The 26,605-nt window shown below is 37.9% G+C and overlaps 2 protein-coding genes across 3 annotated transcripts in view; one reads left to right on the top strand and one right to left on the bottom strand.

Moving 5' to 3' along the window:
* macrod2 (mono-ADP ribosylhydrolase 2) overlaps positions 1-26,605 on the bottom strand; it is a 477,335-nt gene that overhangs the window by 385,203 nt on the left and 65,527 nt on the right. The gene's annotated exons all lie outside the window — the stretch shown is intronic.
* On the top strand, positions 1,634-12,335 carry flrt3 (fibronectin leucine rich transmembrane 3). Its single transcript, XM_032552621.1, has 3 exons — positions 1,634-1,941; positions 7,796-8,516; positions 9,189-12,335. The coding sequence occupies exon 3, from the start codon at positions 9,231-9,233 to the stop codon at positions 11,181-11,183; it is 1,953 nt and encodes a 650-aa protein (XP_032408512.1). The 5' UTR covers positions 1,634-1,941; positions 7,796-8,516; positions 9,189-9,230; the 3' UTR covers positions 11,184-12,335.

Raw genomic sequence — 26,605 nt, 5'->3', positions numbered from 1 at the left:
TAACTGTAGAAAAGTGAGGGAAAAATGTGTTTTAACATGTCTTACAAATAAAAATCTGAAAAGTGTGGTGTGCTTTTGTGCTCAGGCCCTCTAAGTCAAGTCTTTGTTCAACCACCATTCTCTAAAATTACAGCTGCAAGTATTTTTAAGCATCTCTGCTATTCTTGTGTTGATACTTTTTTTCCAAGTATGGTTCAAACTCACGGAGATTAGATGTACAACATCAACTGGATTTAGATCTCGCCTTTGACTAGGTCATTTTAACACACAATATTTTATCTAAACCACTGCATTATAGTTCTTATTATATGTTTATGGTTGTTGTCCTGCTGAAACATCTATCCCAGTCTCAAGACTCCAGCACACCGACAGGGTTTCTCTGGGACTGTATTTATCTCCATCCATCTTCCTGTCAACTTTCACCTGTCCTTAATTAAAATAAGCAGTCCCACAGCATGATGTAGCCACTCACATGTTTCACCTTGAGATGAGGTGCCTGAGAGTGTTATTTTTCTACAGTGTTCTGAATCTAGGTGAAAAGTTCAGTACTCAAGTACTTTCTTTAACCTATTTTCTATTTTCCCTATGTGACAAACCTTATGACTGTTTTCTGTTAACAGTTTCTCCCACCTGAGCTGTGAGTCACTGCAGCTTTCCAGTAGCATTAGTATAGGCCTTTTGGCTAGTTTCTGATTAATGTACTTCATTATGCCATTTGTTCACTAGTGTTCTCTATTAAGACTCAAAGCTTCACAGAACATCTGGCTTTATACAGAGATTAAATTGCACAGTAATTAGGTGACTTTTGAAGGCAAATGGTTGCATTGGCTTTTTAGGAAAATCAATGTAAAATGGGGCAGAAAAAAGTTGGAACATTTAAAACACTTATTATTTATGGGGTTTTTTGAGGGGTGTGGGGGGAGGTTTCCAATTCACAATTACTCTACTTTGTGTTTGTCTAGTATGTAAAATCTCAATTATAGGCACTAAGCCCCCTCCTTCAGACCCTGCAAAGATAAGTTAAGACAATGGATGGATGAATGGATAAAAGTTTGTTATAATTTGATAGAATGTGCACATAATTTCTTATAAACTATTCAGGTCCAACATCAGACAATATCTTTTAGCTGTCGATGTACAAAAAAAAAAAAAAATTTTTTTTTAGACCTTCACATATTTTTATTTTTAAAACACTAACCCATTTAATTGTCTAAAGTACAAATACTGAAAAAAAGTACATTTATCTGAGATAAAACACCCCTTGCAGAGTTCATGACAACTGATGACATCGTTTATGGAAAACTGAAATTGATTTTGTTCTTTAGATCAAGTGACACAGGTAATAACAGTTTTTCTAATATTTATCAACATTCTCACACATATTATATGCTTGTATTTTGGGGTCCTCTTCTGACTTTTGTGGCACATGGTGAGTGAATCTCTGCTTTTTCCTCTTTCCTCCACTCCCCCTAGTGCGCCTAATCGGAACTGCATCTTCAAGCACCAAAACAGAGACCATGACGGAGAGAGAGAGACAGAGAGAGAAAGAGAGAGAGAGCTTGAGAGAGAGTGAGAGAAAGAAGGACCTCCCCCAGATGACATCAGAGCTCTATTGAAGCAGAGCTAGAGGCGCACACAACTCCACATTTGTACTGAGGTCCACACTTGCGCCCATGTCCTCTCACAGCCAGTTGATTGTGTATTTGTGTGAGGGGGGCTGCCACTGAAAACAGAGAAGTGCTGCTACAGATAAACTCCAAGTAGCTCTTAATCTGTGTGAGTTAGGAGGGTTTATTCTTCGTTTTCTTCACTTGGATCTGCGTTTCAATTTTCACTAGCCTGGATTGGATTATTTTTTTTAACTTATTTTTATTTTCCCTCTTCTGAGCCACATTTAAAGAGGATACCTGTTACTTTTCATTTTGCTGATTGTTTTGAGAGGTAAGTAATCTTTCTGCTGGTGCAGCAGTCCTGTTGGAAGTGTTTCCCTTTCTCTCTTTTTGCCTTTTGGATTTTCTCTTCGACTAACTGAAAGTAATGCGGAATCCTCAGGAGTTGCGTGAATCTGAACTGCTCCTATTTTCCAGGCGAATAATACCGGGTCCTGTCTATACTGACAGGCGCGAATCTTTTTATATCCATAATAATAAAAATGTGAGCCCACCTTTCTCCAAACACAAAAAAGCGTTTCTTCAGCTGCACAGATTTTGCAGCACACAGAATATGTTTTTATGTCACCAATTCAAGCCTTTTCCCCCGGTGCCTGCCACTTGCTGCTGCGATCTATACAAAATCCCTTTAATTTTGCATTTCTAACAAAGACAAAAAATCACCAACTCAGTATTGTTTTTCCACAATCACATTTTAGTCTCGGCACCACTAGTGCGCAACGCAAATCGTTGCGCTCCTTGCAAATATTCCAGATTTTAAGCACTGCATAGAGAGGCGCATGTATGTATGGGAATGGTCTGGGATGAATATGCAAACTTGGAGGGGATTAGCGAGGTTCACTGTCTGGAGCAGTCTCGGTGTCGCAGCCTGAGGAGACACCCCGGTGCGCTCCTGAAATTGCAGCGCGGATCCCGCGGAGTTGGACATGAAGGGGCAGCTGGGGAGACTGTATGCCGCCTAAACGCTCGTTCTCCGTCGCTGTCTGGAGTACTTCCATCGGTTGTTAGCGTAGATCCAACGAAAAAAAATTTCCTCATAACCTAGTTATGTGTTTTAGAAAGGCGTGCAATGCAACGTGCAATTTCATGCAAGTTTTACGCGCATCAGGACGCGTATAGTAGTTGAACGCGTACAGTAATTCGCAAAATTGCACGCTTGCAATGTAACAACCTCGTTAATATACAGAAACATATCCTTAAAACTAAAACCAACTCGGCGCTATTCTCCCTTCATCCAAACTGATATTTATCCTATTAGTCCAATACAATATAGCGGCATGCCTATTGGCAACACCGAAGCAGGGACAGTTGTTAATCCAATTTAACAGAGCCTTTTATCTTCATGAGACGATAAGGTCATCCAGGCTCTAAATAATGACCCCAAGGCTGTGCACCAATTCTGCACACAGCAAACTTCTTGCTTCTCCTCTCATGGAAAGCAACGGTGTTTTCCGTTGTTTTCATTACGGAAAAAGATAGCTGGTTAAACATGGCAGTCATGAGGACAGGCCCAGTTCCTCTCTGATAGCTTGCCTGAGGCTAAAGTCCCCAGTCAGTTGTTTTTCAGAGGGAACTCATATAGAAGATTAACAGCTAACCAGGTCACAAAGGATGGAATAATCTAATTGTAGGAAAGAACGCATAAAATATATATTTACGCCCAGTTCATGTGGAGAAATTTTTATTTTGGCTGCAGAACTGCAGGCCCTAATCTAAAATAACCTAATGCAGTTCTTTCATATTTTACAGAGCCACTAAGGTGTATTTTTACCAGGTTTTCCAAGATTTAAGAAACACATTTAGTCAAGAAGAAATCCAAAGTTGGGAGAAAACCATAAATACTGTGAGAGTGCCTCAGATAAAACAGCGGGGAGTTTAACAAATCCCTTTATTTTGGGAAAGGTGTCCGGCCTGAGCCAAGATAGGTTTGTGCCGCTTAACAGAAGCATTCATGTCTTGGGTTTTGCTTGTCAAAGAGACACACACACACCCATACACACATACATACATTTCATCTCACAGTGCCTACCACCCCCATGTGGGGAAAAACAATTGCAGCTGCTGCAGATCTCTCCTTTCAGCCAGCTACAAAAGAGAGACCCCCGTCTGTCTTGGGCCTATATGTTATTAATGGGCCAGCAAAAGTATCATCTGTTCAGCCTATTTAGAGATAACACTAGGAGGCCACATACTAAATCTGAGAAAGACTCAGAGATTTTTCTTTTCATCCTGTTTTTGCTTTTTGTGTGTGTGTGTAATTTGCGTCATTTAGATTTCGAATAGGATCATGAACATTTCATTGTGATTTGGCAGCACAGTCGACCCCTGCCAGGTACCCTGACGTCTTCATCCGAGAAATAAGAAATTCTCTGCATATAAACACACAAAGAAGTTTCAAATAATAAATGACAAACTGGCTTTCAAGACTTTTACTTGTCCATTACTAGAAGATATACATATAATTTAATGATATAATACTAAATCATTCATGTCTTCCATTGAAAAAATCCTACCTGCTTAATGTGCTAATTTGCACATGCACACGTTTCTGGACCAATCACAGATCCAACAAAAACTATACCTGTGCAATCAGTCATAATTCAAAATAATATTGTGAATTAGAGTGAATATCAGAACAACATAATAACAGAATTGATTTCCCAATGGAGAGCTCTACTGTGGTTCAAAATTAATTTCAGAGTTCATGAATAATTTAACAGCCAGCCATTACAATTTCTACGCAGCTCTATCCTCTATAAATGCAAGCCTACAAAACTTTCAGTATTTTGCTAAAGTAAAAGTCATCATGTTCTGCAATAATTACACAGGCATGAAATTGTTTGTGCTTGAGGTATTTTGCAGCATTTTTTGTGGAGTACATGACTCCAGGGCATTGAGCCCTTGTCTCTGTTATTTCAAACTAATGTACATTTGGGTGTATTTTGCTCACAATGGTATCAGTGTCCAGCTTTATGTCTCTCCTGCTCTTCTCCCCTGTAAACACACTTGCGCCCATTTTTTCCCCAACAATGGTCAATTTAACTTTGCCAGTTCAGATTAAACGAAGCAGACTCCACTCTATAACAGCTAGTGAAAACCCACTCTCCTGTTGGCGGAGCTTATCAAAACGATGGAGAAAAGCATCCATCACAAAAGAATAAACCAAAAAAAAATTTGGCACAACTACAGTTGCTCTAAAAAACGCTCAAATGTAAATAAATTTGCAAAATATAGAGCCATTTATGACAGGTTAATGCAATAACAATGCTTGATTGATTCACTGCTTAAATGAGATAAGTTTTAATAAAAAGTTTACATTTTTATAACCCCCACCCCACCAGCCCCGATCCTCTCTGTGAGGCTACAAGGTCTGCATGCTTGCCCTGGAGCAAACAATGAAGAGGGGCCACTCTCCTGAAATCCGATGAGTGGAGAGAAGGAAAAAAAAGTAGGGGAGAAAAGTATCCAGGCCTGAATATGCTCTGTTAAATTAAGCAAAAACTTACCCAACATACCAATGATCACCATCTGATTAAATAACTGCCCCCTTTTTTGTTTTACACCTTGACCCTAAGCTAGCCTGTTACCTAAGGTTCTAACAATTCTGATGGCAAAAAATAAGCAAAAAACAAAGGTAGGCATGGGTAGTACGAAATTCTTATGGCAGGATAAAAACAAAATAACAGCAACAATCCCTCCTGCTGTTCAAAAATAAGATATAATACCACTATAAACTGCAAGGGTTATTTTGAAACAAAGGCAGACACCTGCACAATTTAGTAACTCTTCAGATAGTCTTAATAAGAATGCTGTTTCTTTGGTTTACACAATTATTTTTTTTTACAGCAAGCTGAATTATTTCCAAATAGGCTAAATTGATTTTTTTTTTTTTTTTTTTGCAAGTAAGAGAAAATTATAAGAGCATTCTTTCTGTTAGCTCTTCAGCAGGGTGCAGTAACAAGTGGAGGAAAGGGAGCAGAAAATTTAGCAGCTTTGACACAGAAACTTTGTAAAATCTTGGTATAAGTTCTTGATGTTATCCTGTTCATGTCTAAACTCTATGGTATACCATAAGTGATGAATGAATCCATGGCACAACCTTAGAAGTCAAAATTTGCTCGATGGAACAGAAAAGAATACATTTTTTTTCAAAATGCTAAATTTCCAAGCAATTTAAATGAAACTCCATATTTAACAATATTCATAAAGTGAAAAAACGTCTTAGAAAAAGCACATTTTCTATTGAAATAGCTCAACAAAGTGCTGCATTACGAGTTCATTCCAACAGACCGATATGCCATATCCCTCTATCATCCTGCCATTTTGTAAAACTCCATTACTGTATTTAATCTTTTTTTTCCTCTCATCAAACTCTCTTTATTCCACAAGTTACTGGAGCTCACATCTGGTGCTTTTTTTCCCTAGACTCTAATCTACTACTAATGTAATACTGGACAGAGAGAGCCCATGTTTAGATGGAACAGAAGGAAGGGGGGGGGGGGGGGGGGGGTTATTATGAGACAGCATCTCAGGAGTTGTAATCGAGTTACAAGCCTCTCAATTCCCTAATCTTCTCCTTGTCAGGGGTTACAACTGTTAAACGGCTGGGCTTCTTGTTCCTAATTTACCTTTGAATGTTTTACAGCACACGGTAGCAGCCATAAGGGCACACGGATAGTTACAGAGCTATTGTGTTCTGAGAGGAAACGTAACATTTTCTTTGGTGAAGGAAATCTATTTTCGTGAGCAGAAAACGGCAGTCGGTGTGTGTAAGCGGAGGATGAGGTGGGCGTGAAGGGTCACACGAAGTAGCTGGGAGCAGCCTGGTGGGATGCAACACCCATCCTTTGCTTAATATGAAATTCAAATGGACTTCATATGTCACTGGTGTTTTTCACAGTGTGAGTAATTACACTAAGCTCTGACTGGATCCGTTTTTGTTTCACGGAAAAGAATTTGGACAGACTTCTTTATTTTTAATCACAGGACCGGTTCTCTTGTAAAATACTTAGAGCTCAGCTATGCATTGAAGCGGAGAGAGAAGGGCACATGAGCTCCACCCTCCCCTATTGTTGAGTTTGGGGTCCAGATCACAGATGTGTTTTGCATGCACAAGCATTCTTTCCTCCATCTCCATAGAAAAGATTTGGTTATTTAGAGTAACTGGGAGTAAAAGGTCAATGGACTAAAAGGCAGGAAAAAAGGTTTTTTTTGAATGTGACATTGTAAAGCAGTTTTAAGACTGGCATATACCTATAAATCAAATTTGGTCAGGTACCCAAAAAGAATTTTGTTTTTCTACCCAATAAATATGTTTAAACTCTAAAGTTCAGCCGTTTTTATTCCTCAGCTTTTTTTAACAAAAAGGAAATAATTCCTTCTTTTTTTTTTTTTGGCGGATCTAAAGCTAAAATTGGAAGGTCAGATATAAAAGAAAAACTGAAATTAGTATCAACTAGGAAAAGGCTGATTGGTCAATTTCAGTAAAACATTTATCAAAATTAAACTTGATAAATGTTTAATTTTGATAAATTAAACATATAATATAATACATATAATAATACTATTATTCAATGAATTACTAAGTTTTTGTACAAATGGTATTAACGATATTTCTAAAAGCAAAATTTGTGACAAATGTTGTGTCTACCACCAATAATACTGTGTATCGTATATAAATATTTTACTGTCTGGTTTAAATCTCATATACATTTGTGCTGAACTAAAAAGGAATTTGGATTCTACCACTGCAATTATTAAACCATAAAAAAGCAAGACTTACATGAAAAATACTGACATGCTAGCATTAGCATGTTGCTATCAATTGGCATATTATTATGATCGAATTGGCTAGTAGGTGAAGAGCTGTAAATTGCATGTTTATTATCATATTTTATTAGCTGATAAATGATATCCCAATAATAGCTAAAGTACTAACAGTCGCTATAATTTTAAAAGATTACCATTTCAGGTATAAATATTGAACACTTTAGAACATACTAAAGTTAGATAGCAAGTATTTGAAACAGTATTGTTCTTATGCTAGCCAGAAAGCTACTATAAATCCCAATATTTTATTATTTCAGCTTTTCTCCACTAAATGTTATCATTGTGATTTTTTTCAGAGCACTGTCCCAGGTTTCAGGAGGACATGATGACTCGAGGTGCAGATGCATGAGGGAGATTGGGCCCTTCAGGAACAGCAACTCATCCCGTATTGCTCTTTAGAGAAGAAGGGGACACTGGTTATCTGCTTCAGGAAAAAGATCTTGAGCCCTGGATTAATGTGTGTACTGGCTCAACAAGGAAGCAGAGGATTCTGGGTTACCTGAAAGCACGGTCGGCACAAGCAAACAGGCCAGGATTGAGCCTGTGGCCAAGGGGATTGACATGGCTCAGACCGGCTTTGTGTCAACCCATCATGTCTGACGAGCCTGATGGCAGGAAGGATTCTTTGCCATCCGACTCACGGATCTCTATAAAAACACAAAAAAACCTTAGGGGCTGTTATGGCTGTTGAACCTGACTACAGCAACAGCCGCTGGGATTTTTAATATCAGCTAAGGGTGCATGTTCTTTTTTTAGCAAGAAGGGATGCTTTTTTCTGCAAGCTTATCTGCCATGGCAAAGGCATTGAAAGAATGAGCCTTTGACAACACAGAAGAGGTCATCGTCCAAACAAGGATCAGCTTGGCAAATACTGACCAGGTCAGGACATCACCAGAACCCATCCTCCCTCCCTTTGGACAAACGTTTACTTTCAGTGAGGATAAGAACAAATTTAAGAAGAAATCTTGATTGGATTTTTCTTTCGTTGGAAAGGATTTACAGCCTCGTCTAAATCAGGTATTGTAAATAAAGATTGATATGAGTCTTTTTGATTTATTCACAAGATCCCTATTTTAAAAAGATAAGTAAGTGTGGGTGTGAATGTACAGTTAAAGCCCAATGTATTCTCGGGCTCATTAAAATGGGAATTCTGCTTCATTTTCATAGTCTTAATCGACTGCCCCAACGTTACTAACATTGAGGGGAATAAAAATTTAAAAAACTCAATTTGCAAAGGTTTTACAACCCAGAGTTGTAAGAAACTAGTAATAGCCAAGACAAAAAACTGCAAAAGAAGAAGAAAAAACAAACAATCAAACCACTGCATCAAGATTCAATACATTATAAAAGATGTAAAACTTAGGAAGTTGTGACCAAAAACTTAAGACGTACTTTCAACCACAAAGCTTTAAAATTCACTTTACCTTGAAAACTTGCATGACAAAACAAATTTCAGTGAGCGCTAAAGAAGTATAAAGTAAAACCTTAAGATAGGCCTTCACACCCTAATCCTCATAATCAGTTCATATCAGTCAAATGGAAAAATGCAAAATGATTCTTTCAGCAGTTACTTAATCAAGAAAGTGCTGTAGGCAGCTTTTCAAACCTGCAGCAATTACAAAAACTGGAATTTGGCTCCCTCTCTCAGGGCATTGTCCATTAATCTGCTTTTTCTGCTCTTTTCCCCAGGGCCCTTTGAGTGATTAGACTGCCAGGATACGCACCTTCAAGATGGTACGTCACTGCAAGTCCTTTGTCCTTTTCCTAATAAGGATTGGGCTGCTGCTGGGTCTAGCAAACCCCTTGGTCACCTCTGCCTCGTGTCCCTCAGCTTGTCGCTGTGACGGGACCTTCATATACTGTAATGACCGAGGCTTGACTTCCATACCTACAGGGATGCCTCTGGATGCTACAGTGCTCTTTCTGCAAAACAACCGCATCAAGAGTTCAGGCATCCCCTCAGAGCTCCGCGGACTGGTAAATGTGGAGAAGATCTATCTTTATTGCAACAATCTGGATGAATTCCCAACTAATCTTCCACTTGGACTAAAAGAGCTCCACCTGCAGGAGAATAATGTCAGAATGATAACCCATGCCTCATTAGCTCAGATTCCTTACATTGAGGAACTTCACCTGGATGACAACTCTGTGTCAGCAGTCAGCATAGAAGAGGGGGCTTTCAGGGACAGTAATCACTTGAGACTGCTTTTTCTCTCCAGAAACCATTTGAGTACCATCCCAATAGGCCTACCCATGAGCATTGAGGAGCTGCGCTTTGATGATAACCGCATCTCGTCCATCTCAGAGCAATCATTACAAGATCTCATCAATCTGAAACGACTAATCTTAGATGGCAACCTTCTGAACAACCGTGGGATTGGAGAAATGGCTTTCATCAACTTGATCAACTTGACTGAGCTGTCACTGGTGAGGAACTCCCTGACTTCACCGCCAGCAAACCTCCCAGGCACCAGTTTGGAAAAACTGCACCTACAAGATAATCACATAAACCGGGTGCCATTTGGGGCTTTTGCCTACTTGAGGCAGCTGTATCGCCTGGACCTATCTGGTAACAACCTAAGTAGCCTCCCACAGGGTGCATTTGAAGATTTGGACAATCTTACACATCTTCTGCTGAGAAACAACCCATGGCAGTGCACTTGCAGGATGAAATGGGTGCGGGACTGGTTGCGGTCACTGCCAACAAAAGTGAATGTACGTGGTTTCATGTGCCAGGGTCCAGATAAGGTCAAAGGCATGGCTATTAAAGATCTGACCACAGATATGTTTGACTGTGCTGATTCAGAACTGTTCTCCACATATGAGACAAGCACAGTCTCCAACAATTTACGCCCTTCACAGCCCCAGTGGCCACCGTTTGTCACCAGAAGGCCTGTGGTGAAAGGGCCTGACATCAGTAAGAATTACCACAGTACTACCAGCTCTTCAGGCAGAAAGATCATCACCATCAGTGTGAAATCAAGTAGTGCAGATGCAATTCATATATCATGGAGAGTGTCACAACCCATGACTGCCCTGCGGCTCAGCTGGCTAAAGCTGGGACACAGCCCTGCCTTTGGCTCCATAACTGAAACCATTGTGCAGGGAGAGAGGACAGAGTATCTCCTCACTGCACTGGAGCCAGACTCTGCCTATAGGATATGCATGGTTCCCATGGAGACCAGCAATATTTACCTGTCAGATGAGACCCCTGTTTGCATCGAGACAGAGACCGGGCCTCACAAATCCTACCAACCGACTACAACTTTAAATAGAGAGCAGGAAAAAGAGCCTTATAAAAATTCCAGTCTGCCTTTGGCTGCCATTATCGGAGGGGCCGTGGCTCTTTTGGCAATAATCATGCTGGCACTGGTGTGCTGGTATGTGCACAGGAATGGGTCGCTTTTTTCCAGGAACTGCACCTACAACAAAGGTCGACGGAGAAAGGACGATTACGCTGAGGCTGGCACCAAGAAGGACAATTCCATTCTGGAGATAAGAGAAACTTCTTTTCAAATGATACCTATAAATCATCTGCCCGTGTCCAAGGAGGAGTTTGTGATACACACAATTTTCCCACCAAATGGCTTAAGTTTATACAAAAGTCCACACAATGAGAACAGCATTAACAACAGGAGCTACAGAGACAGTGGAATACCAGATTCAGATCATTCCCATTCATGATGATGCACACAGACATCAAAGAGCAGTGTGTGACTAAAACAGAGCGGCAAGACTTTTACAAAACACTGGATATATGAGACTAAGGGAGCAATGTTCTGTACATTTGCCATATAATTTATATTTAAGGACATTTTATGAAGACTGAGAAGATTCCAATTGCAGGCTGTCACTGAACTATCAAATGCAATTCTATATTTTAGGGATTTGTAGTAATTTGTACTGTATTTCCTTTGCTTAAGGTTACCAACCGACTAAAGAAACTCTTTGTTCTATTAAGATATGATGACTTGTCAACTGTGAAAGTGGGTTTTCATTGCTGTGTTGAACAATCAGACTTTAGGAAACCTTGTAATATAAGCACAGGTCATTATTTTAACTTTGTGGCTGTTAGAAAAACAAAAAGGCAAAAAAATGACAAGGCAAGTAATGTAAGGCACAGATGATCGGCCAATTCACCAAACAGGCACGATAAAGCATCTTAAAGAATGAGCAGAGACTAGCTGTCTCCACTTACTATGGACCAAGAATTTTACTCAAGTATTCACCTAATGTGTGGTTATGAATAACTAAAAATGAGGTGCCATGATGTTATTATTTCTGCTTTGCTGGGTGTGTTATTTTGCTCTGTTTTACAGGTAGACAAAACACAGCAAAGCAGGGTTCCAATGTATCTGATAGGATTGTAGGCCACAGCACAGGGCATAAAGCACACCAACCTTAACTAAGTAGACATGTCTGGCTGACACATAGGACCCCCCACTACCACCTACTCTATTTGTAGAATGGCCAAATGACAATGGCGGCATTCTTTAGTACTATGTACCATACGTCATTCTAGTCTGCAGGCCAAAAAGCCCCATCTTGTTGGCTTTCATACAAATTACCACCTTGTCAGCAACTCCTTAATCCCCCATGAGTATTATTTTCATATTATTTTCCAAATGGACACTTTTTTGTTGTCACAATTTAAAGTAAACGGTTCTTTACAATTGAAAAACCAAAGTGCATTTTATGCCCTTTGGCCAGTCTTGTATGTGCCTTGATCTAATGCTTATTGTATTTAGCTTTTTAAGAAACCAGTGACTTTTTTTCATACACACTTGAATATGAGAAATATTGGTCATATTAAAGAATAAAAGTGGACAAAAACAACTTTTCCCTGTCTTACATTGAATACAACAAAACTACACTCAGAATAAATTATATTTCTATTCAATTACAATATGTCACTATGGATATGATTTCTGAGTTTATTATGATTATATTAAGTTTTCAAACTCTATCTAAGCACCATAGAGCCTGAGAGGCTCCAGGGGTCCAATTTAATTCATTGATAGCTCAAATTACCCACTAAAAGCTTAATTTGAAAATGATAGGAAATTAAAAACATCCTCTTTTTATCCTTTATGCACATTTCCCCTTCTACAATATGGAATGGGATGTAAAATTAACTCATACTTGTACCACACCACAACCAGAGCAACATCTGTTTGAGGCTGCTGTTGCTCTATCCTGCTGGTAAGTCATGTGTAACCAAACAATGGGTCAGGAAGAAAAATACCACAATGGAGCAGAAATTGAGACACTGGACTCTTGGGTTTGATAAACCTCCCAGGCATCAGGCACACAACAGACCACCATATGGAGGGGTGGTACAGGCAGACCCTGTAGGGGATGCCCCTCTCTGCAGTGCACAGAGTCCACACTGCTTCAGGCAGCACGGTTGCTGTTCAAACTGGCAGAGGCCCTATTAAGGTGCACATGAAATTGCTGAAGAAAATTGCACCTTTTTTTGCATATTCAAACCCATAAGGACCTCATATTAAATGTTTTTTTTTAAGTTTGTAAATTATAGAAGTTAAAGCATATTTCCATTAAGCCATTATGTTCACACATCCTCAGGCTTATGCTATCATATAAAGCCTTGAGTTAAACTGAATGAGTTAAACTGCAGAAAACAGCAAAGTCATCCTGACCTCAGTAACATCATAACCCTGACCTACGCCAGCATACGATGCCTTATATTCATCTCCTTTCTTTTTTACATTTTGAACCCTTACAACCTCAAACTTCAGTGTTTTTCATTTTAATGTTATATGACAGACCAAGACAAAGTTGTTCATAACTGTAGCAAGATGACACATGGTTTTCAAGGTTTTTTGTACATGCATTTCATTTAGTCATACTGCGTCAATTTAATTACACTTTACTAAACAATAGCCAGGCTTTCCCCCCCCTAAACCGATAACTCTGAATGGCAAGTGGATGCACTAAATTTGAATTTGTTATTCTGTCCACAAGTCTATTGATTTAGTTATTTAACTTATAAATAGTTGGATGCTTTTCTCTAAATAGGTGATTTGCTTAAGGCCATCTGAGTAAAGGAGGCCGAATACAGAAGTACCTTCTCTTTTAACATATTTATTTGCAGCATAACTTTTAAAAATAATTATGTTGCATTCAATGCATCGAAGATTGTGGTCGTAATTTGAGAAAATGTAAAAATGTTCAGGAAGAATAAATACTTTTGCAAGGCACTGCATATCACATTAAGTGAGAATCAAAATTAGTTGTTTTACCAAACAAGCTTTATCTCATTACCAATAGTAATTGTTTGACTATGAATGATGTCAGCAATTTGTTTTTTGTAAGCCTCTGTTTTCCTTTTCTAAATTAAATATTTAGACAAAGTCACAAAAGGCCTAACCCTATACAACATATATCAATATATCTGTTGTAATTTCACATAGCTTGCACTGAGAAAGAAAATAAAATAATTTATATTTATACTCCAAGCTTGCCTAAAATATATCAGCAGGTTTCATACTCTCAGTGTCACTAATGAATAAGGGACTTAACAGATACCATGAATTGAAAATTATTGGAGTGATCCAATATTCAGATATTATGAGAAACTCTTGAAATGTTTGCTGAATTATTATTGAGCCAGAAACATGATTCAAAGTTGAAAAAAAGTGTAGTTCCTTTAGTCAGAAACCTTTTGTGTTTTTTGGGGTTTTTTGCGTGTTTGTAATGACACAACCTGATTGAACAAAAAAAAAACATTGTGAAAAGAGCATTTTATTGTTCAGATTTTAACTAAGTAAATCACACAAAACAAAATAACTTTGGGCATTTTGAGTGAATCACGTAAGAGACAAAATTAATGAACCAGACTCCTTACAACCCTCTGTGAAGACTTATCACCCATGACCCCTGACCCACGTGTCCCTTTAAACAATTCTTTAATCACTGTCAAGTTTTCACTAAGGTCAAACAATCCTCTAAACAACAGAAGCTGCCTGAAGCATTTGTCTCTTGCTTGACACATGCAGCTTGATGATGTTTTTCCTTTTATGTAACCCAACGATTAACGCTAATGGGGGCAGCTGCACTGTCTGCCCCAAGCTCCTGTTATTCCCATTGTACCGCTGTGGTCAGTCAGTCGGTCACATTTGCATACCTATAGATGCCTGCGTTTATGCTCCCCTGGATGACCTCGCAGTTTCTGGTAGCTGTGCATGGCTTCTCTCCATCAGCACCATTAGTTGGATCAAAAAGTAAAATCCTTGTGACCCTTTGACTGATTAGAGGTCATGGAGGTCAGGTCAGTCTTGGTTCAAAGATCTCAAGAGATGAAAAATTGATGTACATCAGAGACCTTGATAAGCAACAAGCCCATCATTAGAATGCTTTGCTCAAGAAAAGGTCTTCTGCCTTTTATTATCCAGAGTTCCCAAAAGTGATGCCTGAAAATATGGAGACCAGCATTTTAAAGAAAAGTCTAATATTCTGTAATTATTTCAGAGCTTTTAGGACCCAACAAAGAGACAATAACAAGGAGAGACTATAGCCTTGTTTGATTTTAACAAGATTTTAGCTGGTGTATTACCTTTTAAGTGTTATAAGACAACTTTTCCCATAATGGTTGAGAGATCTTGCAAAACAAAATGCCAGTTTGTATCAAAAGTAGATATTTTTTATTGGAGTTTAACAAAGATTTTGAAAATAAATATGCCTCATCTAAGAGGCATGGATGAGAAAAAATAAAAAAACAAGGTTTTGTTTAACTCTTCCTTCTCACATTACAGCTGCACATTATAAAGAATTGCAGTTGCAATGACAATATCAATATTAGCAAAATCACAGTCAAAAATGTCTGCTTGAATCCAGTATCGCATGTTATATTTGAAGCGCCATGCATTCATGCTCAGGTAATAATATGTTTGGCCGGCTGGATGGAGTTTTCCTACCTTTGACGCACCAAGCTGCTACTGAGCAGTGTGAACATTGTGATAATGAGGGTTAATCACAGCAATATCATTTTCACAATGTTCGACAATGATAGCCCTACATCATATTTAAGAGAGAATTCATACTGAACAGACCATTTTAGGGCTTGAATTACTATTGTCAACAGCCTAACACCCTAAGACCTCCACTAATCCTGTTCTTGTTCCACTGAGTAATTTTGCATACAATGCACGTTTATTTAAAGACTATAAAACAAGGGACATGATGTAAAAGCATAGATGTGATTTGTTTCTGATCTACCCTCACTGTGTCTTTAATGGCAGACTGTTTTTCTTTTTTGTTCAAAGCTGTTTTCATTTTTTCTTACCAAAACACTGAAGAAAAAACGCAGTGCTATTCCTATGTAGTAGCGATTTAAAAAACACAACTGAGATACATTAAGTTTTGCATAGGAAAGAAATTATGCCATTTGTACTTTTTTTGGCAACTAGGTTTACTTTATTACAGCAATCCGGTAGTTTAGATATGAGGGGGTTTAAGGCACGTGGGACACTACAATAAAGTTCTAAATTGAATAAAACTTTTAAGAAAAATTAAAATTAGTTGGTCTCACTGGCAAATGAACTTATGTTCTGTAATTGTATTGACATTTGCAATAATTTTGAAGCTCAGCATGGCATCATTTTGAATCAACTTACAACTACTACACAGGGAAAATTATGATAAAATAAAATTAATCATGTTATTTGCCATTTATTCATGCAATGATAAAAGTGTCAGTTAAAAAAAAAACAGAATTTAGACTTTTTGCAGCAGGTATTTTGATGTATACAGTCAGAGCTTTCTGGGTACTTTCTGTACACAATAATTGTGCTCAATCAGGATTTTGCAGAACAAACAAAGCGTTGTATTAAGGTCTAATTGAACCAATTGTTTGAAAAAAATAATTCAAACACCATAAACAATCTGAATCAAGCCGCTAGGAAGAGTTTACCATTATTCTTGCAGGATGACTATTTTTTCAACTGGTATATGGTAAAAAGAATATTGATGCTTGAATTTATCAGTGGGCATATAATTAAATCCAACTTTTGTAGCTTGTCTATAAACATCCAACATATTTGTTAATATGTTGGATGAAACCGAATGATGAGTTTTAATCTTTAAAATTAATTAATTAGATCTTTCACCAAATATACTGCAAAGCATTTAAAAGATTACAACTTCATTTTAGTGCATAAAAGTCATAAAATGTTACCAAATAGGTTATTATATTTATATTAACAACAAGTCTAATAAAGTAAGAACAAATGTTTTTGAGATAATATACACAAAAGATAAACTTAAATAGCTTCTTATTTTATTACAAATAAAGTGACATCTGTATGTAGGGTAAGTACTTTTTAGAAAACTATAGCTTTTAGAATATACTTTAAAATAAATCTATAGAAACAAAAATCAAAACAATAATGTTACAGAAAGCATTGTAACTGTAACATGAACTGTAACTGTAACATGAAGCAGGGATATTTTTACTTCGTGCTGTAATGCAAGGATCTCATGCCAGCCCATGCCTAATTGCATTTGACACTGAAGGACTAGCTCATGTGAATGTCTCCATCTGCGAGTGTTTTCTGTTTGTTTGTAATAATTAATGCTGGTTATGATTACTTGTGCTTTCATGTGAACCAGTGCACATTGTCCCTACATCGAATTAGCATAAACCATCATACATGCATATTAATATAGAGTAGAAAATGAAGCTCAAGTCATCAAGTCTTTTCTATCCAGTTGTCCTTTGACTGTCATGTGGCTCCCGGTCACTGGTGCAATGTGTTCTGGCAGCAAAAGAGCGGAGGAGAGACAACACTGTATGGTGAGAGACATGTCATTGTGAGTGATGTCGCCCAATGTGGGGGTGTTGTCCTTCGTCCTCCATCTCTGACTGGCTCCCCCCAACCTCCAGGCCAGGACCCTCTCCATCTCTTCACATTACTCAGTGACCTGAAACCGCAAGGCCAAAAAACTTAACCAGCTCCTCCGTCTTCTTAATGAATCCAATTTTTTGCCTGAAAGCACAAGGCATGCACATATATCCATCGCAACTCGGAATTGGCTGACATTAATATAAATTAACAAGAGGCTTTGCCATCAAGACCGCGCCAGTCGACAACACCAGACAATGACGACACTTCTATTTCACAACTTATTGTGCACCCTAGAATACAGAGTCGATAGTCTCATTTAAAACAGGCAATAACCAAAACAAAAGCAGAGGAGCTGATTAGTGCTGATGGCATTACACTATGAATTATACACAATATGTTATGAAAATATCCATATAATTGACTCTTCTCTGTGGCAGCCATTAATTTCTGTCTTACTTTAAGTGGTTTAAATGATCTTGTAAGAGGCCATACATCTCCTGATGCCCTTTATGAGATCAACACCACATCCCCCCGTTAGAACTTAATCGACCCTCACTTTCATTTGTCTACAAAGTCTGATGCAGAAGAGAAATCATTTCATTTCTGAAGGTTCTGATAGGACCCAACTTGTGTCTAACCCGCAGCAGGTTTGAAGCTCAGCAGTGAGGCAAAAGCTTCACTTCGATCCATTTTCTTCCCTCATTTATGTTAAGCCAGCTTTGAATGTCAGTACAGTATTTGCATGCCAATGTGGCTCTGTCTGCAGCTCATTATTTTCAGACGCTGACAGTCTAATCGCATGCAAGTTTAGCCCACTTTGTGAACCTAATGTCTGCTACAGCCAAGTAATGCTGAAAGCAAGCCAAGGTTTATAACTGCAGTGTTCTGCTGCACGCGTCCTACTCACTTTGGCTTTCAGGTGTGAAACGCAGAAAAAGCTGCAGCTTTTCACATAAAGAATTATTCCAGGCTGACCATACGACAGCACGCTCTTTAAGTAGAGTCGCAGACATATGAGGTTTTCTGGCCAATTTCTGGTCAGAAATTTTGGAAAGCTTCAAGTGGCCAATAAAGATTTATGTTTAAAAATTATAACAAATCTACAAATTTAGTAAAACCATGAAGGTTATGGAGCTGAGATGTCAGAACAAATAAACCAACTACACAAAATCCCTGCTTAACTCAGCTCAAACTGTTTTTAATCCATGTAAAGTGAATTAGTTTTTACCTACTGGTTTGCCAAATCTTTTGTGTTTAAAATTATTACAATTGTGAGTAGGATAATTTTATTCCTTTTATTTTAAATTGCCTTCTTTAATTCTTAGATTTAAATATTATTTCTTATTTGGTTTGCTGCTGTAACAACTACAGAAACTTTAGAGACAATTATCTTAAGCCGTCTTTACCCATTTGTATCAGAATTTGACCTGTCTAGCAGATTAGCACAATTGTCATTACTACAAGTTCAGAAAGTTGAAAAATTTCAAACCTCTAGGTGATATGGTTTATTTTCTCCCACACTTTTCAAAACAGACCAAGACATTCTTTGGTTACAACAGCTAGTCATGTGGGGCATCATCACTCAAACCTGGCCATTATGAGCAGCAGGCAAAGCTACAACGTACAACTATATTGCTCTGGATAAATGAGGCAAATGCATCAGTACAGAAGATAACTGCAGAGAGAGCGACTCTAGAGTTATGATGCATCTACAGAAATGAAGATGTAGACAACATATGGGTCTGTTATTCATATGCCAATTTCCTTTTTATTTGCTATATGGTCTGTTTGCTTTCCCAACAGTAAGTGAATGGTTCATTTTGCAAGTAAACCATGACCCCAATTTTGAGTCGGTCTTCAATCAATTCATTCAAACTCCAGTTTGAATACATTTCTTCAACATATCCAGCAGATAGTTGGAAAAATAAAACAACTATTGTCAACCTTAAGTGACCCAAACAGCTGTAGTGTGAAAACTTGCAAAATGTAAACTTCAGTCAACAAAGGTGTGTTTACTGAAAAAGATTAGATTTTTAGTTTCCAACCAGCAGATCAGAAACCAGGGCTGGTAGAGCATTCAGCAATTTAACTCACTAGATGATTTCTCTGTGTGTCTTTATTTTTACTGATATTAATGTAATGAGAAAACCATTATATATTACCAATGTATATACGATCAACTGTCTTACAAAAATTTTCTAAAGTCATAATCCTGATTTGGTTCCGTGATGCTGCAGTTGCACAGGAGTCAGTCTCAGCAGATCTGATAATACCCGACTGACAGTCTGACCTTCAGGCGTGAGCTCAGTTTATCTCTCCTGTGAAGTCTATTTAGCCTTCCCTTCACTAAGACAACTCAGCCAGATTTTAGCTGAAGCTTCACATTTGGTCAAAGATTGCAATATTTTCCTATGTTTCACAGGGGCGAGAGAATTTCAGCAGATTCAGCACCTTTTAAAATTGTAAATATTCGGTGTCATAGTTAGTCAGTTGCTTGAAAGTGTCATTATTTAAATGTCCTATCAAGCCAATGTGATGCTACCAGTAGGATACATTACTCAGTGTGGGCCATCTACTAGTAATGACTACATTTCACAAACACCGAGTCTGTTTTGGAGGAGCAAATAAAAACCAGTGTGAATAAATCAACAGCAGAGGCATCCTGTAACTTTGAAAGTTTTGCACATAACACTGCAGTGGGTTGGGAGACTGCAGAGAAAAGCCCCCCGACTGCTGCAACCAAACAAAAGTTCAGAGGAAAAAGTTTAGGGGAGAAACCACCAATGGGCAAGACGGGGTGGTGGGATGTGGGATTAATTAAAGGCTGCTGTCACTGCGGTGTGCTGGTGACACACAGCTACCCGATTACTGAGATCTCTGTGTGAGAGGAATCTGCTCCCACAACTCATTTCCTCCCCATTGAGGAGCTGGGGGCAAAGAGCCGTCTGTTGTACAAAATACCAAGGAATCATTTTTCATTTGGTGGAATTTAAAAATCTAAACAGAAGAAAAGAGGCAAGAAGAATGAAACTGACAGATGATGGGGAATTCTTTGGTTTTCGAATAAGTCAGAGGAATCCATTTCAATCAAGTGACACACTGGGCTTGTGGGAGGGGTAGGGTCAAAGGATGTAAGCCACTGTAATCCTCCGATCACCACTGCTTAAAACCTGCTTAAGTTAGTAGTGTAATGTGTGTTGACATTCACACAGACATTCACACAGTTTAAAACAACATCTGTCAATTGTACCATATGTGCTGGTTTCTTGGTATGCTTTGTTATCCACCTCTTGCAATCAATATGGAAACACAAACTTAAATGATCACATAAAATAAAAAGTCTATAGCAGATAGTCTATTGCTGAGTTCAATTGAGAAAAAAAAAAACATTTTTAAAGCTGATTTTTATGCTATATATCCAAAATGCTGTCTGATGTTGACTGGTCTTATCTAACATAATTTATATCATCTATTCTTTTAAATTAAGAGAGAACAGCTCAAATCAGTCATGACCAACTAGCAAAATACTAAAACATAACTGATCAAAATCTAATTTGGCTCATGTACGTCAACAATTTAATATTTTTTAAGAAATTGAAGGTTATCTGTATCTATTCCAGGAATAGAGGTCTATTAGTGGGAAATAAACTCAATAAGCATAGATAAAAATCAACTTTCAGTATTAACGTTTTATTAGATTCTCATTGACAAACTTTTTCTGATGAAGAGTTCCTGTTGTTCTGTTTAATTTGGCTTTGCAGCACACATACAACAAAAATAACTCAGGAGGCCTTGATGTAGATATAATCAGCGAGTCGGGCTTCCAGTAAAGGTTCAGTGGAGAAATGATGTGGAAGCTGATGCCTGATGTTGTTGGCTTCGTGTTAGGATTTGCAACTACCAGGTCGCTACAGTACAATAAACACAATTTTCAGCTACCTGGAAGGAAGCTGATTTCTCACTAAAAGCTGGTTCTTTAAGAGCATGTAAGCAAATCTCTTTTTCCCAGCAGCTGCTGTTAGCTGTCATAAATGGATCTTTGAGTGTGGCAATGCAAGAGAAACTACTGCTCAGTGTGTGTGCAGCATTTATGGAGAAATCAGTTTTGTTCAGAAAGGCCAGCTGCTTAAAAAACAGTTTACAATCTACTTTGACACAGAAACAATAGGCTTGCCATTTGTTTGCATCATATCCGAACAATTGTCTGTACTGTTTGAGTTCATTTATAGCGAGGTTTAAAAGTAAAAATAAAAATATCTCGGGACATTTTGAAGACATGCCACTTGTTGTTAAAGCTGCGAGAACGACACGTATCACAATGGTGTTGAAGCGCTAAAGGTTACACCAAAGCTACAAATGTCTTTAACAAAAACTCTTATTAAAGGTGATAGCTGTGGTGAAAGCAGGATCCTGTAGACAAGGAAGAGTGCACCAGGGTTTATTAATTCACACCTCAATGTTCCTGTAGAAGAAAAATAGATTTCAACACAGAAAGGAAGTTTGTAAAACAGAAAGTTTTCACATGTGATCTCAGTTTGGCAGTTATCCAACAGTTCCTTGCAAAAGTATTCCTACCCCTTTTTGATAGTACAAGCTCAGTCACATTTAGTCAGATTTGACAAAATGTGTCTAAACATGAAATTGGAATAAAACACATTTCTTCCATGAGATTCTTAATTGAATTTAGGCCTGGGCTTTGACTGGGCAATTTAAGCACATAAATCTGCTGTGATATGGATACTTTTGCCAGACATGTATAAGACAGAATTCACTTAATAAAGACACATTTCAAAAATCTGATGAAGTTTTTATGAATCCATAAGTTTTTTGGGAGCAATAATGATTCAGCTAATTTTTGCAAAAGTATAATCAGTTTAGAAGATAAAAGAAAAGTTTCTTTTTCTTTTTACAGAAAAAGGACTCTGGCAGGGCCATTCCTCATTTTATACTTATGCTGGTTTATTGTTAGCTGAAGACACAACTGATACAGAAGACTAACTGATGAAAACTGTGCTAATGAAATCAGAGGACGGCAAGAAATGTGCGCTTCATAACTCGTCTTATTATAAATGAATTCTAAAGTACATGAAGCAAAGGGCAAACAAAAGCTCAGGATTTCAGAGAAAATTAAAGAAAGTTAAATAAATTTCTCCTTTATTTATTTTGAGGCAGAAAGTCTTTGTATTATGAATCAGTGTAAAACAACTTGTCTGTATTGCAAGCCAGCAGCATGAGGCTAAATGTTCCCAGACTGGTGCTAATGTGACAAGGGTGGTGGCTTTTGTGAGGAGTCACCACAACTTCTCAATGGCACCACGAGCTTGGTCATTAATCACCCGTTCATACAGTTTTGTGCATACATGACATGAGGGCAGCCCTGCTTTGGAAAGGGGCCGGGTCCTTTACCATAGACTTTGGCCCCAGGAGCCCCAGAGGACTTGAACAAAAAGGTCCTATACATCTATAATTACCAGGTCACTAATCAAATTATTGTGATAGGTAGCAAAAGCACACAGCACAACAGAATTCATTTAGTATCTCAACTCCTTTGTCTCTATGCCGTGGCATTACTGGGCTCTGGGATAAATAAGTAACCTCCTTTTGTACTCAATTTACTTGAATCCCTTCAAATGAATTGTGGCGCCTTGTGAGAGTCATGAATTAAACAACAATGAGAGAAGGTAATTTTGAACCTTTGACAACATAGTTGTCACAGCAAGAAAAACTATGCAAATGCAAATCATCAGCAGGAGCCAGATGGCTATAGTTTGGGGCAAGTTCAGCCAGACACATGGGCATAAGTAATGTGTTGCAATATAATTACATTCAATAAGGGGAAACATATCTATGAATAGAAGCCGGGGCGACATCTGTCCATCAGATACAAAACGTGACCATTTTGTTACAAGTCCCCCAAGGTCATTTAATCTGAAAACATGTCCCCGTGTCAGACAGGACACAGTCTGAGTGGGAGCACACATGTGCATGTCATTCATGCATACACCGCGGCCCAAAAGGGATCCGGTCCTTTGCTGTGTGGCATTTTAATTAATGCTGTGATGACAGAGTGGATCTGGCAAGTTCTGTATCTCACACGGGGCTGGGTTGAACGGGTGGAGAGGAAAGGGAACATCACACAGTGAGGTTAATGCCAAACCGTCCCAAAAGACGGTTCCACAGATAGCAGCAGGTCCACTGTGAGACAGGTGCCATCTTACCTGTAAACACATTACAACTGTGCGTAAATGCAAATTTAACCCTTGTGTCTTGGGAACATGTTAGTTATTTTTATCGAGTATTAATATTTATCAATTTAAATTTTTTTAAACAGATGGTTAAAATGTAGCATGTGGTATACTGCTTAAATTTCCTCCTCATTTACCTCAGTCAAGGTTTTATTTAGAGCTGTGATTTTTTTTCTTCTTTTTTTTTTTGAGCAGTTTTAATGTGAGCTTGACAGAGCGTAGAAGATGTATTATCGCTGCTGGTACCTTTGCTTTGTGAAATTTGTCTTTGCAATGACCATTAGACCTTATATTTCACACTAAATGTGAGCTGAATATAAAGATGTTCCTACTTTATGCCATCCAAAGCGATTGCTGAGAAAAACAAACCTTTATAGAGGATGATTAATTGGAACTTTGAATTTAGTGGCCACTGTTTTCATACCTTGAGAGGGGAACAAACCGGCTCAATGCACATGTTGGGGGTAATTGTCAATCTAGGTCAAGTGTTCCATGTTTAATTTTGCCAGCTTGAATAATAAACACTAAATACTAAACCCTAAACAATAGGATTATGACTAATGATAAAATTGTAATGTAAATTAACATTGAAATGCAAAGGCAGCCAGACTTATAGGTACCCCCTTGCTGGAGTAGCAGAATTTCACCCAGATTATTTTTTTTCTTCAATGCAACCTTTAACTTGAGTACATTCATTTAGTGTGGGAAAGAAGCTGATGTTAAGCAAACTGTAATTCAATAAGATCACCAGTTACACATTGGCACCCAAGACTTTCTATAAACCCACATTTCTCAAAATGTCAGCATTTAGTGTTGTTGAACAGCATTTCATAAGGTTGAAGAACACAAGAGACATATCTTTAAGCATTCCTCTTTAGACCTATATTAAGTTTACTGGTAAAGTCCACCAATTTCTTATTTAAAGTATCCAGGTATGTCAACTTAAAGGTACCATGCAGTTTGAAAAAAAAAAAGACATCAGATATCATCCACTGCACAGATGGGGATGAGTAGCTTTTGATTCATGTAAAACCTAGAGTGCTTGTTGCTGAAAAATTACAATCTGGTTCCATAAACACACAGCACACAGATCCAGTTAGACCTAGAAGAGTTTTGAAATCTCTACATGCCTACTTTTCTAAAGAAAATGCTTCCTTTTGACAGAAAACGCATAGAGGTGGCATTAATTTGTTGTGTGAACAGTTGTTTACCCCAAGACACCACTCTTGAGCAAAAAAAACATAACAAAAAAAAAAACAGGAATTCTCCATAGGTCACTTTGTCCTTTCACATGCCACACGTTGATCTGTTGAGATAAAGAGCGTGTTGTGTGACTTAAACCAACCATTTTGTGTTGACACATTTCAGTCAATTGTGAGGTATAAATAATGTATATGTTATGGCATGAAGGATGATTTGAAAAGGGGTTGGATTAGAGTTTCCCAACAGAAAACTAAGGATTTTTCGACTTCAGTATCCATGGTGGTGAGAATAGCTGTCCACTCCACTCTGTCAAGTAATTTTATACCTGGTGGAAACAGGAAGTCATTAATTACTTAATTTTTTTTTTTTATTATTTTTTTACTTGAAAAGATTTAGTATCAAAGTTAGATTCATTTTAAATAATTAGGGGCACCAATAACTGTGTGCTGTTGATTTTGTTAAAACAATTACTTAACATAATTTTCCCCACTGAATAAGCTTGATTAACTTAAATGTTGGATTGTTGTCTAGAACTGCAAATTGAGCCTGAATTTCTTAGAATAAGATTATGCTGTTGCAATAAAAAAGATATTTTGAGCCTTCTTACATCTGCATTTGCAAATAAATGTGGCCAGCACTACACAAACACATAAAGAAGAAGAAAGAATCCCATATATGTGTGCAGTTTACACACATATATTTACTGGTAAAGTCCACCAATTGTATTTATTACCTGCTGACTTAGTCAGAAGCACTAGATGGAAAGTTATGTAAAGTCTCAGAAAAAAGTACACACTCTTGATATTAAATACGGAGCATCTACCCACTAGATGCAAAGGTGGCAGTTTAGTTTTAAAATGAAAAAAGGCATTAGGGGCTGGTGGTGTTATCAGGCTTTATAACTAAAAGAATCCATAATAATGAGAGTCTTTTGGCAACACCACAGGACGGTACCAATCATGAGAACAAATAGATGAAATATTGATGTGATACTTGACAAAGACAATGGTCCTTATTGGTTGACTGTCACTTTAATTAGAGCAATTAGGTTTTACTCCAGATCACAGAAGCTGCTAGAAAATGAGAAGGATCGTGTAGCAGTTGCAAAATGAGACGGGCACAGAGGAATGTCTGGTGTGAACGCATCCATTGTGAAGAAGCTTCAGTGCTTGAGTGTGCAGCACAATCAAAATACTTCACTGACATCATCATGCTGTTATTAGAAATGATTAATAAGAAGCAAAAACAAAGAAAAGGAAATGAGCATTAGATGGACAGGAAATAATTGTGAGGGAGAAAAACTAAGATCACGATGGCAAATCATTATCTGGTTCAATCTGTAAAAGTTTTCTTGACGTGAGACAGACTCTGAACAATAAAGTGGAATGTTGGTGAGGAAGTGAGAACATTCCCAGTTAAGGAAGACTGCCAAAGGTCAGGAAGTGACATTCATGTCTTTGCCCAGGTTTTAAAAACATACCTTATGGATCCTCTACAAACAAAAACATAACAGTGATGTACATTGAATATATGGGGAAGAGTAAGGCATCAATAAGAGTGAATTACTATACTGATAACAATGGTGTCTGTCTAGCCTTTAAAGTATTAAATTCGCAACACAAATTAAGGAATTTACCTTAATTTTAAGCAGTAAAACAAAAGCTTAAGCTATGTTCTTTGTACACAAACACAGTAGTTTCTATACTCTCTGTTTCAAGTAGTATTTCTTTCCTCCACTGTGAGAACAAATCCAATATGGTGGATGTGGTTTGTGTTGCAATGTGATAAATTA

Source organism: Xiphophorus hellerii, chromosome 22 (assembly GCF_003331165.1).
Source record: "Xiphophorus hellerii strain 12219 chromosome 22, Xiphophorus_hellerii-4.1, whole genome shotgun sequence".
Classification (NCBI taxonomy): domain Eukaryota; kingdom Metazoa; phylum Chordata; class Actinopteri; order Cyprinodontiformes; family Poeciliidae; genus Xiphophorus; species Xiphophorus hellerii.
Note: the sequence above shows the minus strand (reverse complement) of the source record. Positions and strands in the feature narration are given on the sequence as shown.

What these genes read in the sequence shown, in the direction of transcription:
- flrt3 (XM_032552621.1), top strand. Translation starts at nt 9,231, where the DNA reads ATGGTACGTCACTGCAAGTCCTTTGTCCTTTTCCTAATAAGGATTGGG.